Genomic DNA, 15,068 nt, shown 5'->3' with positions numbered 1-15,068 from the left:
TAGATGGTAAATTAACAGGTTACGGTAAACATAGGTGGGGGTTACTATGGATGGGGTTATGAAAATCACAGGGGAGTTGGCTGGCATGTCAATTAAAGCAGATTGTCGGGAAATCATAATTGTAATGGGATTGATATGATCGCTAAGTGATCCAAATCAGACTCGATGGGCCAAATAGTCACCTTGTACAGTCGGCCCTCCTTATCAGCGAGTTCTGCATGCATGAATTCAACCAACCTCGGATCAAAAAAACCTGGAAGTGCTCTTCTAGCACTCGTTGTTCGAGCATTGCTCGCCTCGCGTGTCATTCGTTCACTACTTTGCTCCTGTGAAAAAATGGCTCCTAAAAAGCAATTACGTGGTCAAAGCAATTCCTCAAAGGGTAAGAGGGGGCGTAAAACGCTGTCTCCCGCCAAGTGTTTGGCTAGAGGACATGTCACAGAAGCATATCCCTGTCGATGGCCAAATTATATGTGAAGAAGCTTTTAGTCTCTCTGAGCACTACTGTGACAGGGTTGATGAGAGCGAGAGAAAAGATTTTAAGACCAGTAAGGGATGGCTGGCTGGCTACGTAAAGCGTAAAGAATGTAAAGATCACAGGAGAATCAGCATCGGCTAATGCCAAGCAGCAGCATTCACAGAGCAGCTCAAGAAACTCATAGAAGAGAAAGGCTACCTTGCAAGATTTGTTTGATGATGCAAAGAAAAAGAGACAGCTTCCTTTAACAATACTTCTAACTAAAGCATCTGCAATTCTGAAGTCTCGACTTTCAAGGCTTGAAGATCCTCAGCCCTCAAACTCCACAGTTCCTGACTTTAGTATTATCGAGCCTCCTCCAAAGCGTCCTTATTCCCTAAACAAGACAGTGTAACAACTATTTGCATAGCATTTCCATTGTATTAGGTATTGTAAGTTCTGTAATCTAGAGATGATTAAAAGTTTTACTCGTGGTTTGATCATTGTTTGCCTTGCATCTCGTTTGTTCGCTGCTTGTGTTGTGAGCGAGAGGAACATATAGTTTTTTTTCTTGTCAATATTCACTAATCATTACAGTATAACAACTATTTACATAGCATTTACATTGTATTAGGTATTGTAAGTAATCTGGAGATAATTTAAAGTATATGTGAGGATGTGCGTTGGTTATATGCAAATACTACGCCATTTTATATAAGGGATTTGAGCATCCATGTTTTTTGGTATCCGCGGGAGGTCCCGGAACCAATCCCTCGTGGATAAGGAGGGCCGACTGTATATGAGAACCTCCTCGTGGACTGTTACCTGTTGTGGTGAGTGGGCCTCAGTGAAGCCATTTAGAACTACTCACGACGGACAGGCCGTGGCAGAGAGGTCCACTGGAGAAGGAAATGGCAACCCAGTACAGTAACTTGGCAAGAAAAATCCATGAGGTCACGAAGAGTTGGACTCGACTCAACAACTGAACAACAAAAATATCATGAGAAATGTAAAATTATGAACTCAAAGAATCCAGTCATTCTTATTCTAAACATTGCTAACTTTCATTTCACCAGCTTTGGAACCTCTTGGTCTGCTGATTAACACAATGCCGCAAAATTTCCTGTTTAGGTGGAGCGCCAGAGTGACAATCCAAACCACGTTTGAGTGTCCCTCGTGTGAACCTGGACTTCCCAGCTTTCTGGGAAGTCTTTGTAGCTGGTGGGTACACTGTGTCATCTTCCTGCTGAGTAGATCTGTCGCAACGTTCTCCGACTGCTTTTGGCTAAATGGAGGGGACTGGCTTAAAGGCAGGGTGGTATATTTCAGAAAATGCATATTTTTAAACAATAAGTTAATAAACATATTTGATTGTTAATTTAATTAATCATTTTAAATATCTAGCAATCTTTTTATTACATTTAAAATATCTTAAGAACTGATCGTGTTGTATTATCTTATTACTTGATTTTGAATAATTGTTGCTATTGGAGACATTCCAGCTCTGATAACTGGTGAATGTGGGGCATGACTTTGTTGGTTATTAAAGCTTTCTGAGAATGGAGCTTGATTTTTCAGTGAGTGGGCCTTGATAATAAGGAGTTTGCTTCAGGGATCAAATTCTTTCCCCAGGTAAAAGTGGGTCACAAATAGGTGGGTAGGGCAACGAGTCTCTTACCAACTTGGGCCAGACAAGAATGTATGATATACACCATCAATCTAACAGATCTTTTTAAGTTTAAAAGAATTAAATACTAGTTAAAAGATTTTGTAATTTTTTTAATTCCCGACTATTTACTACTGTTCAATCTGTTAAAAACTTTATACTTAAATTCTTTACATTCATCACTGTTCTCTCTCCCAATTATAATATTTCCCTTGGCCTTTCTCATCCTCCTCCTCGTCTGTTCCCAATCATTTATTCACCTTTATGCATCAAACCTTTAGCCTACTGTAGAAAGGATTTGACATTCACTGTGAAATTCTCACGACCTTGTGATAAAAAAAGCATTCAGAACATTCACTTAATCTGCATTGTACTGCCATCTGGTGGGGTATGTTGGTACAGCCAGACTTACATTCTCCATGAAAAAACACTGCTCAAAAATAACAGCAGCACATTTCATTTGGCAAAACAGCCCAGAATATTTCACATAATCATTATCAGATAAAATTTTAAATAATATCACAAAAGGAGAAGTCAAAAGATGAACATAGTCCATGTTGACGTAGCAGAGGGGGATAGGTAACCAGAATGGCTTATAATACCTTCATACAAGTTCACTCTTTGAAAAATGTTACCACCACTTTTGAATTGGACAATAATGCCGTCAACAAGTTTCATAACCAGGTTTGCACAAGCATCATGCATTTTAACAAGAGTCATATGAATGACATTTTTAATTGTAAAGGTCAGGAGTGGGTTGAATTAAGGCAGCGGGACCGGATCCAAGATTGAGAAACGACCTGCTGCTTGGCTGATCTAAGCTCTGGGTCAGATTTTAAAAATCAGGTGCCAGTGCCAGAGGCGAAAGATAGACAGGTGTGAGACTCGCTGCTCCACAATATTTACTTGTCCCTGCGTTGAACTGAGGCTGTGGCCTGCAGGTAACGGGCTCCTGCAGCAGGGGTGACGAGCTTCATGGCTGCAGACTCACTTTTGTGAACTTCAGTTCTGAATGTGACTTGCTTACTTTTATTTTTTGCATGCTTTTTTTTCTCTGCTCACTGGGTGTTTGGCAGTCTTTTTTAATGGGTTCTATTGGGCCTCTTGGTTCTGTGTGTCCTGTGCAGAGACGAAGCTCAAGGTTGTATATATTATACATACTTGGATAATAAATGTACCTTGAATTTTTATTTATGAAATATGGATCCTATAGTATGATTGCTTTTCAGAATACCTTTATTCAAGTCATAGTGACAAGATTTACTTTGGTATAAAGCAGTTTTCATCAGAGACTAAATGCACCTTGCAGATACCATATACATCCATCCTGATGCCTGCCAGAGCATCAAAACTCTTCAAATGAGGCAGATGCACTCATATTGTCTTTCCAATTCATATCACGTATGCTCGTGTGGTATAATTTTTTTCACAAGTATTTTACATGTTTTCTTGCCTTTATTACATTTATTAGACAGGAAAATATAAAATAACTGAGATAAAAGCAAAGATTACATGCAAAATTATGTGTACTTATTCAAAATCAAATCAAATATTGGAAAACCAATACGATGTTACCCTAAGCCCTTCTCTTCTGTCATGATATAAGCTACAGGTTGGAACTCTCGAGTCCTTGGGAGTTTGGACTCTTGGGAGCTGACTAGCCACAAAAATTACCACCTGATCATCTTCTACTGAGCATTAAAAACTGTTCCTCAGGTCATGTCAAGGTTCTGAGAACTGTCAGTAACTCCAAGATTCAATAAATAAGAAATGCCATTGGCTAAGATTCGTGCCGGCTAAGCTCACAAAAGTTGCATTTGTTGGTTAGCACACACAAAATGCTGGAGGAACTCAGCAGGCCAGGCAGCATCTATGGAAAAGAGAACAGTCAACGTTTTGGGCCAAAACCTTTCGGCAGGACTGGAGAAAAAAAAGCTGAGGAGTAGACTTAAAAGGTGGGGAAAGGGGAGAGAGAAACACCAGGTGATAGGTGAAACCAGGAGAGGGGAGGGGTGAAGTAAAGAGCTGCGAAACTGATTGGTGAAAGAGACAGAAGGCCGTGGAAGAAAGAAAAAGGGGGGAGGAGCACCAGAGAGAGGCAATGGGTGGGCAAGGAGATAAGATGAGAGAGGGAAAAGGGGATGGGAAATGGTGAAGGGTGGGTAGGGGCGAATGGGGGACATTACCAGAAGTATGAGAAATCGATGTTCATGCCATCAGGTTGGAGGTTACCCTAACGGAATATAAGGTGTTGTTCCTCCAACTTGAGCGTGGTCTCATCATGACAGTGGACTCTGTTCAACAGATGCTCCCTGGCCTGCTGAGTTCCTCCAGCATATTGTGTGTGTTGCTTGGATTTCCAGTTCCTGCAGAGTTTCTCTTGTTTGTGATTGGTAGGTTAATCAAGCTCAATTTCAAATTTAATTGTCATTCAACTGCACTTGAACACTCATGAATACAGCCAAATGAAACAGTCCCACTCTGAGACTGAAGTGCAAAACGCAGTACTGACAGTCACACACAGCACAAGGCACATCGAGCATATATAAGATATCGGTAAAGTACAGTTATACACAAAAGAAATCTATTCCATGAACACAACATGGCTTGTACTCTGCTGAGTGACCACTAAGGGGCAGTACTGACCCCAGCTTGGACACTGCGCTACACCACCCCAGCACTCTGGCAGAGCTCACTGAATCCAACACTTCCCTCTTGGGCAGCTGTCAACGGGCAACACCACGGCTTGAAGTCTAGTCCCCACCAATGAATCAATGAATTGGACTTGCAGCACTCCGCATTAACTATGTCCAAAAGGATCTTGCAATCATAAGAAAAGCAAATAAGACAATCCCTCGCTGTTAGACAAGTGAATAAGATGATCACTCTTACTGATTACCTACAGATTTGTGTGAATTTTACATGTTTTCTGTTTTTTTTATCTTTGATTAAATTGAGAAATTAATTTTGGATTATTTTATGTTGAAAAGCAATATAATACCTAGAACTGCAATTTGTTCAAGACCTAAACCAGCAACTAACACAAGTTTTTTTTGAGCACTGTTAAGTTATTTCATGTCTGTTACTGTGCATTTATTTGCAAATGCATTGGGAAATATTGCAGTTTGGTTACATTCAAAGGTTATTTCTGGAACTTACTGAGATAGATCAAACAAATGAAGTTACTTTGCATACTGATGATGTAGCAACAATGTGCAAGAATGGACAGTGAGATCAGAAGGAGCATGTAACTGCACCAGTGGCAAAGATATATTTAAATTATTTTCCAGCCCATAGCATTACATCTTTTCATGTATGAGAGCTCCATTCATGAGTCAGGTAGCAACAGTGCAGAAGCTGTACTTGGGTCTAGTGGTGCGTGCTCTTGGGCTTTTGTGTCTTCTGCCCAGTTTAGGAGGAAGGAAGGAGGTCGAAGGGTGGGAGGACAGGATGTCAGCTTTCCACGCATGCCTGCCTCTGCTCCCTGCCTGGAGCTCTGCACACCTTGTTAAACCAGGGTTGCCACTGACTCAATGTGGAGTCTTAGGGACTCCTGACACCGAATGGTGCTCAGTTCGGATCTGTCAGATTACTGAAGTAAACAAAGGGATGGAGGAAGAAGTAGATGGAGTTATGATGGAAAATGAACAATACAGTCCAAAACTCTAGCCACATATATACAGCTAGGGAGCAGAGTACTATATTCGACAATATGGAGTGGAGAACGAGCTTGTAAATCTGGTGGGAATGGTGAGGATGTTCAAAGACATCTTCAATTGTTGCAGTCAGATGGTCCACCTGCTTCAAAAGGATGACGCTCATACCTCTGCCCAAGAAGAGCACTGTGAGCTACCTCAATGACTGTCACCCAGTTGCATTCACATCTACTGTAATGAGGTGCTTTGAGAGGTTGGTCATGGCCAGAATCAACTCCTGCCTACACAACAACCTTGGTTAGGTCCTTGATTATTAAACGTGTCAAAGACTATGGGGAGAAGGCAAGAGAATGGGGTTGAGAGGGACAATAAATCAGCCATGATGGAATGGCAGAGCAGACTCGATGAGCAGAGTGGCCTAATACTGCCCCTATATCTTATGGTCTTACGGATCCACTACAATGAGCCTATTGCCACACCAGGTTTACAGTCGATGCAATCTCACTGGCTCTCCACTTGGCCGTGGATCAACTGGATAATAGTAATAGCTACTGTTCATCAGTTTGCTGCTTACTAATCTTTAGCTCAGCATTCTGATAAACAAGCTCAAAAACCTAGGCCTCTGTACGTCCCTCTGCATCTGGATCTTTGACTTCCTCACTGGGAGATCACAGTCAGTGCAGATCAGAAATAATATTTTCTCACTGCTGATAATTGACTCTGACGCACCTCAAGGATGTGTGCTTAACCCAATTCTCTACTATCTCTGCACTCATGAACGTGTGGCTAGGCACAGCGCAAACAACAACCTTAAATTTGCCGATGACACCTTGGCAGAATTTCAGATAGTAGCAAGAAGGCAAGATAGATCAGCTGGTTGAGTGCTGTTGAAACCACAACCTTGCGCTCAACATCAGGAAAAACAAGGAATCAATTGTGGATTTCAGAAACAGGAAGTCCAGGGAACACGCACATGTTCCTCATTGAGGGATCAGCAGTGGAAAGCATGAACAGTTTCAACCCTGTGAGTCAACATCGCTGAAGGTCTATCCTGGGACCAACATATTGATGCAATCACAAAGAAGGCATGACAACAGCTATATTTCATCAGGAGTTTGAGGAGACTTGGTATGTTATAAAAGACTCTCACAAATTTTGACAAATGCAATGTGGAGAGCATTCTAACTGGTTGCACCACCACTTGTGATGGAGGGGACCACGGCACAGGATTGGAAAGAAAACGCAGAAAGCCTCCTTCTAAAAGCGATGCCTCAAAAAGGTGGCATTCATCATCAAAACCCCTCATCACCCAGGATATGCCCTCTTCTCATTGCTCACATCAAGGAAGAGGTACAGGAGCCTGAAGATACACACTCAACATTTCAGGAACATCTTCTTTCCTTCTGCTGTCAGATTTCTGAATGGACAATGAATCCATGAACATTACCTCACTCTTTCTCTTGGTATCTTTTTGCACTATTTAATTTACATTTTATTATGTACAGTGGATTCTAGTGAATTGGGCCTTTGGTTAATTGGGGGAGCTGCTTATTTAGGAAAACTCTTAAAGAGCAAAAATTAATCAAGAAATAGCCAGGATTCACTTTATTTGGGACACTCTGCTGCTTAACTGGGGCAAGAGACTGTTGCCAAATTGTTTCTAACTAGGATCAGATGTGTGCACCTGTGTGGCCACTGGACATGCCACTATGCATTTAAATAGCATCAGTCGTGAGTGCTTCTGTTCAAAAAGCAGTGATTCTGTCATTGAAAGTTGATGAGAAATAAGCAGTAATACAATTCAGAGCCGTTTAGCCTACCATAGTTTTAAGCATTCAGGTTCGGAGATGCCAGAAACGGCCTGGAGTAAAAATGAACCACTTCCACCACTTCAACAAGTTAGGAACTACAACAAATTTGAAGGTATTGAATGTTACAGTGAAAATGAAGATTTGGAGGATACAACCATTGACTGAGTCTATTGGACTTGGTGTCTGAGCTGATCAAAAGAATGTGTACACTGGATGAATTCCTCCATTGATAACTATTAAGAAATTTTTACACAGTTTTATAATAGTGCAGTAGTATTCATCGTGTTCTAATTTGTTTGGTAATTCATATATAATTTGCTATTCAGTTAAATGGTTGCTTATCTCTTTTATACCTTTTTAACTAATTCTATGAAACTTCAGCTAATTGGGGCAGCTGTTTAATTGGGCCAAAATGTACTAGTCCCAACATGTCCGAATTAACTGGAATTCACTGTACCTCTTATTGCAATTTATAGCCTGTAAAAATTACCAGGTACTACAATGTACTGCTGACACAAAACAACCTAAACCTGATTCTGATTCTAAGGTTGCAGCCACAAACAATGTTTTTTTTTTCATGACCAATTAGAATCATTAGAATCATCTAAATATTTTGGTAGCATATGAATCTGATTATAACGAATTTACATTTACAGGAAAGGTGGGTTTCGACTTGGCTTAAAATAATGCATGATCAAACAACCAAAGTCAGCATGGTTTCCTGAAGGGAAAATCTTGTCTGACAAATCTGTTGGAATTCATAAGTGTTGTGAGAATGCCCGCTTCCACCAAACTCTCAGGAAGTGCTTCCTGGATTGCAACCATCCCTTGAGTAAAATGCTCTTCCTCAGACTGTCTGTAGTTCTTTACCCATCACCTTAAAGCCATGCCCACTCATTTAGGACACCTCACTTGGGCAAGTTAGTCAAAGACAACCGAAAGAATTATCTGAGATGTTTACTACATTTCAGAGTTGAGGATGGACAGATTTTTTTTTAATGAGACTGTTGCAGTGCTGAAGGAATCTGCAGTTTAGTTGTGAATGATGTAATTGTAATGAGTCCACTGTATGGGTAATTCTGGTAAATGATAAGGCAAGTCAGGATTTAAAAATTGTCATTAAGTATTCTGAAGCACAAATAAAGAAAAAAAACAAAGAAAAACATAATTCAGTTTCTGTTAAAATGTGCAGCTGAGATCATTCCTGCCATACAGGTAAATGTAAAGGAGTTAAGAGTTTCAGATCAGAACCCTCCCCGAACCAACCAAACCTGTGCATAAAGGTTTCCCTTCACATCCACCTTAAATCTTTTGCCTGTCACTTTGCAATCAATATTCCTGCACCTTGAGCCAGTCATCTGTCCAAAGCCATCATGATCCTGTAAGAACTTAATCATTAAAATGTAATCACGTGAAAGTAACTGATGGATGATTAACATTCATGATCTGAAGCAGAAGAATGTCATGACAGGTGCGAGTTTCAGAAGGTTTATTTTACTTTAGCGCCTTCAATATCCTTGCAATATGAGATAGCCTGCTAAAGGAACACTGAATCCAGATTTCTTACCTTTGCATTGTAATCCTTGCTTCATGAAACCCCAGAGCAAAGAACCACAGTGATCGCAGAACGTAGGTACTTTGAAGTTGTGAATGCTAAATTTATGAGGCATGTTGACACTGAAACGCTGAGAGCCCACCTGCACAGAAAGAAAACAGAAATAGTGCATTTCGGCTAAAAATTTTGAACCGACATCGGAAAACTCTATTCCAAACAGTTGTTGGAAACATTCAAGATTCATGATTGTTTACTGCCATTGTTCAGAACATGACTGTAAAGGAAAATGAAATGATTGTTACTCTGAATCTAGTGCAGCATAAAATCAATACAATAAGCATAAAAACTATAAATATAAACACAAAAGCAATCCTATAAAACACAATGTAGAAATAATTGAGTTTAGCTGTATATACATAAAATTAACTTAATGTTAATAGCCTGATTGTATGTAGATAAGGTGACTAACTAGAAATGATAAGTGATGATGTGATTTGTGGCAAGAGGAATTCTTCTAGGTAGCAGCAGAACATGAAGTGAAATGTAACTAGGCTACACTCTTACCCAGTGCAAGTGATAAACAGAAACACAGAAAACCTACAGCACAATTCAGGCCTTTCGGTCCACAATGCTGTGCCAAACATGTACTTACTTTAGAAATTACCTAGGTTCCCCATAGCCCTCTATTTTTCTGAGCTCCATGTACCAATCCAGGAGTCTTTTAAAAGACCCTGTCATATCCTCCTCCACCACAGTCGCTGGCAGCCCGTTCCGTGCACTCACCACTCTCTGCATAAAAAACTTACCCTTGACATCTCCTATGTACCAACTTCCAAGCACCTTAAAACTGTGCCCTCTCATGATAGCCATTTCAGCCCTGGGAAAAAGCCTCTGATTATCCACACGGTCAATGCCTCTCATCAGCTTATATACCTCCATTAGGTCACCACTCATTCTCCATCACTCCAAGGAGAAAAGACCAAGCTCACTCAACTTATTCTTCCAAGGCATGCTCCCCAATCCAGATATCATCCTTGTAAATCTGCTCTGCACCCTTTCTATGGTTTCCACGTCCTTCCTGTAGTGAGGTGAGCAGAACTGAGCACAGTACTCCAAGTGGGGTCTGACCAGGGTTCTACACAGCTTTAAACTCAATCCCACAGTTGATGAAGGCCAATGCACTGTATGCCTTCTTAACCAAAGAGTCAACCTGCGTGGCAGCTTTGAGTGTGCTATAGTCTCAGACCCAAAGATCCCTCTGATCCTTCACATTGTCAAGAGTCTTACCATTAATTGTATATTCTGCCATCATATTTGACCTACCAAAATGAACCACTTCACACTTATCTGGGTTGAACTCCATCTGCCATTTCTCAGCCCGGTTTTGCATCCTATCAATGTCCTGCTGCAACCTCTGACAGCCCTTCAGACTATCCACAACACTTGCAAATTTACTAACCCATCCCTCCACTTCCTCATCTAGGTCATTTATAAAAATCATGAAGAGAAGGGGTCCCAGAACAGATCATTGAGGCACACCACTGGTCACCAACCTCCATGTAGAATATGACCTGTCTATGACCCCTCTTTGCCTTCAGAGAGAAAGCCAACTCTATATCCACAAAACCAGATCCCCTTGTATCCCATGCCTCCTTACTTTCTCAATAAGCTTTGCATGGGATATCAAAACAACCCTTCTTCATTCTATTACCTTTTTAAAGTCTACAAGAGGTTTACAATTGTGCCATTTACTGCAAAAATATGACAGAAAAGCATTGTGTTACTCTTCATCTCTTCCGCGACCCCCCCAACCATGGTTGTGCAATATCCCACCAGATATAATTACACCATGTAAAATACAGCATATACCTCATCCTGCGTTTCTTGCTTCTTCAAGCCAGCACACTTGGTTATGATAAGTTCATGGCATCGCTTATGTACCACACAAGTGCAAACTGTAAACGCAAATGAAAAATCCTTGGTTTATAATGCTTTTAAACCTCAATGAGTATCTGTTAAGGGGGAAAACCTCAACTGAACCAACACACACCAGCAATTACAATTCAATCCATCAACTAGAATTGTCAGCAATCAAGATTTTATTACATTTGCTTAATTTACAGTTTATTTTCTTTCTCTTAACAAATGATAAAAGGTAAGATGATCATCATAAGTTTGTGGAAAGTGTTTTAACTTGACATAGTTAAAGGCACTGACAATTTTGCATCCCATCACAAATACAATTTGGCATTTTCATCCCTTCTGTTCTAATTTGAAAAGTATCATTCATGAGCATCAAAATACTATTGTAGTATGAACTACATATTTTATGTTCTCTGCTTTATTGACCACATTTATTTTAGCTGCACTTAATCATTCCCGATTTACTTCACTGTTTTCTTCTTCTTTTCGGATTGGCCTTGATTATCCACTATGACCCATCAATTTATCAATCCAACGAAGTGTGTCACTGTGTCTGGAAGGGCAGCTTCATTCAGTTTCAATAAAATATTCTAAAATTCATCAAGCAAACTTGATCTTGGACAAATGAGCTGAACAATATTTGTTTCTGATGCTTTGTTCTTTACAAAAGAACAATAGCATGCACAGAAAGAACCGTGGGCTGTAATTACGTCCAATGTTCTTGTTGCTGCAATTATCTAAATGGCAGACAGTTTGGGAAAAAGAAGCCAGCTTCTATTTTAATTCATTAAAGTGCCAGTAAAATGAATGATATATTAACACAGGTCAACACTTTATCAATTTACCTCAGATTTAAGGTCAATTTCTCAACATCTGCTATAAGCACAAAGGGGGAAAATACTGTTAATTATGTCTGCCAGAATATTTTTGTTGAACAGTCTACTTGGATTTCTTGTTTCAACGTAAATTGCCGGGAGCTCTTTCTCTCAGAAAATATCCAATTTGTGGATCGGATAAATGCAGCTGAACAGTAGAAGGCTGAAAGTTGATTAAATCAATCCTGGGTATATTTCATTACAACAGAAAATTAATCTAAAATATTAACTAGAGTATGGATAGAAAATTAGTTGATTGATCATATATTTATAAAATATTCAAATAATCCCTTTTGCAAAGTGGGCCATAGCCTGCACTTCAATTGCTGGGGGACAGAGATGTGGAGAAGAACATGAAAATCTCAGTGTTGTGATAAGCTGGGGGGTTTGTGAGTGAGAAGGAAATAAGCCGTACTGGATACTTGCCTTTGTAACTGCACAAGACACTAACTGGTTCATAACCAGAGCTGAAAGTATTCACAGACTTGGAATCAGGTTTAATATCACTGGTTCTTGTCGTGAAATTTGAGGTTTTGTGGTAGCAGTACATTGCAAAACATAATAATAAAAATCTTTAAATTACATAAGTGTATATTAAAAAACATAAATTAGTTAAATCCTACAGTTGGATAAGACCAACACAGAAAGGTGGACAGAGCAACTACTGGGGATGGGGTGGGGGGGGGGGGGGGCGGGCGGTGGCAGTGCGTGAGACAATAACATTATGCTTGGTTCAGAATTGTTCATAAATTGTGGGCCTACATTTATTCTCCAGGAATCCCACCCAGCAAGAAAAAGAATATAGATACTCCCTCACATGCATGACAACCTCTCCCCAGTAATTTCCTTTAACTAGTTATTTTTTATTCAACATTTACATTTACCATTCCAAAATAGTAAAGGCTTTTCTCAGATACAAGATATGTTTCTACCTTTTACCTGTTAATCTACCAGAATTTGAGATTATTTATTCTCTTCCCTTCCTACCCGCTGTGGTATTTACTTCCCTGTAAACAATTCACTGATATTTACATTAGCAACTTCTGGAAGGTTCAGGAAATACATAATTCAATAACCCTGTTAAATAGAAACATTTATGATTAAATCTTCCAACCACTTTCATTGATTCTTCATAGTTCTTCTACTGGTACTGGACTGAAAGCAAAAATGGCCATCGGCCACATTCATAATAGATCTTCAACCAGTGTTCAATTGACAAAGTAAATATTTCTTTCTGCTGGTACTTTCAGATAGGAGCAATCTGTTCCAATATTAATAAGAACATTTCCTATATGATTTCCTGTCACAAGTAAATGGTGATAAATTTCACAAATTCAATATTGACCATCCTGAAACCTAGCGACATTGGTCTACACTTTTGTTTTGGCACACATCCCATTAAGTCATTGGATAGTCAGCAAAAACAATGATAATATTGAGTACTTGATAGCACAAGAATTTGAGAGCCACCTCTTACCCTGGCACTGGTATCCTTGTTTACCTATTACTCCCCTGTAAACAAACAGAGCAACACGTTAGATAATTGGAAAATTGTTACTGACAGTGTCATTCTCGAAAACACAATCTTTGTATGTACAAATATTTTTCAGAATTTCATATTCCTATACATATCTCATGCTGATCTATAAATTTCTCAAGTTGCATGCCATCTTGGACAATGTCTCCCATCCACTTCATAACGTACCGGTTAGGCTCAGGAGTACGTTCAGCCAGAGACGCATTCCACCGAGATGCAACACTGAGCGTCATAGGAAGTCATTCCTGCCTGTGGCCATCAAACTGTACAACTCCTCCCTCGGAATGTCAGATACTCTGAGCCAATAGGCTGGTCCTGGACTTATTTCCACTTGGCATAATTTACATTATTATTTAATTATTCCCGGTTTTATATTGCTATATTTCTACACTATTCTTGGTCGATGCAACTGTAACGAAACCCAATTTCCCTCGGGATCAATAAAGTATGTCTGTCTGTATGTCTGTCTGTTATATCAAAGTTGATTGAGATCACTCTGAAATAGTGATGTAAAATTATGCCTCTTTACACAGTTTAAAGCCTTCAAGAGGACCACAACCTTGTCATAGGGTTTGAGGGCTTGCGTGCCTCAATAACCTGAAGAGCTATGTTGGCTGAAGTCAGGGCTTTATGCTTTGGCTCCTGATAAGGTCACCCATGTCAAACAGGTCAAAGGGTAGAGGAGTACCATGGTGTTCATGAGTCACCACCCAGCACTTCTGAGACTGAGAGTAGGGAAAACGAAGAGGATGCTACTGATCTGATGAAGGAAGCCCTGAGCACCACCAGAGATGGAGGACCTTCATTGCTGTGCTAAATGCCAGCAGCGGAATGGGCAGTATGTAGTTTAGTAGTTTAAAAATTTTATATATTTTTATGCCTTCAGCAGTTGATATTCATAATAATAATTTGCTTGTTTGGATTGGTGGACAATAATACAGAAAAGTTGCCATGGCCTGTTTGAACTGAGCACTCCAAGTTTATATATTGAAGCAATTTGATTGTAGCCCCAAAAAATTAATTGGGAAATGACAGGATCTTAGATGTAACTGGCTCTGCAGGCTTTATATGCTAATGAATATCAAATAATTTGCATTCTGCATTGCAAATTAAAGCCTGCAAAGATCTCCACAGAGAGTGACAATCTCATTTCAATTAAGAGCGATAGATATACAAGAGATGACATGAAATATGAGAAACTCGCTGCTCTCTCCCCCACAGCTAACTATGCAAAATTTATCGTCATGAATCCTAGAAGAAACCAGCAAGCTGTTAATGAACTCTTCCCAGACTTGGTAAAGTGCCTTTTGATTGGTGTCAGCTTCCTTCCCAGAAAAGCTGTTTGTTTCACCTGCTCACTGGTGGGGTAAAACTTGGGAATATTGACCTCAGAGTCAAAAGTCCAGCAGATATTACTTCGGTAGCAGCTAAGAAAATTTATACTCTATAAAATATAGTATATTATGAATTAATAATTAATATAGTGATATTACACCAATACACTAACAAAAATACACACATCACATTAAATTTTAGTGAAATAACTTATCTACTAAACATACTTTCCAATTACAGAATATATGGAATT

At 39.6% G+C, this 15,068-nt stretch overlaps 1 protein-coding gene across 4 annotated transcripts in view; it reads right to left on the bottom strand.

Moving 5' to 3' along the window:
* prkcea (protein kinase C, epsilon a) overlaps positions 1 to 15,068 on the bottom strand; it is a 616,772-nt gene that overhangs the window by 250,600 nt on the left and 351,104 nt on the right. For all 4 annotated transcript variants that reach the window (XM_059985743.1, XM_059985740.1, XM_059985741.1 and 1 more), the window contains exons 4-6: positions 13,421 to 13,455; positions 11,015 to 11,100; positions 9,158 to 9,287 (exon numbers count right to left, since the gene is read on the bottom strand). In XM_059985743.1, the coding sequence (XP_059841726.1) occupies positions 9,158 to 9,287; positions 11,015 to 11,100; positions 13,421 to 13,455 (251 nt within the window). The remainder of the gene's footprint in view (positions 1 to 9,157; positions 9,288 to 11,014; positions 11,101 to 13,420; positions 13,456 to 15,068) is intronic.

Source organism: Hypanus sabinus, chromosome 12 (assembly GCF_030144855.1).
Source record: "Hypanus sabinus isolate sHypSab1 chromosome 12, sHypSab1.hap1, whole genome shotgun sequence".
Taxonomy (NCBI): Eukaryota; Metazoa; Chordata; class Chondrichthyes; order Myliobatiformes; family Dasyatidae; genus Hypanus; species Hypanus sabinus.
Note: the sequence above shows the minus strand (reverse complement) of the source record. Positions and strands in the feature narration are given on the sequence as shown.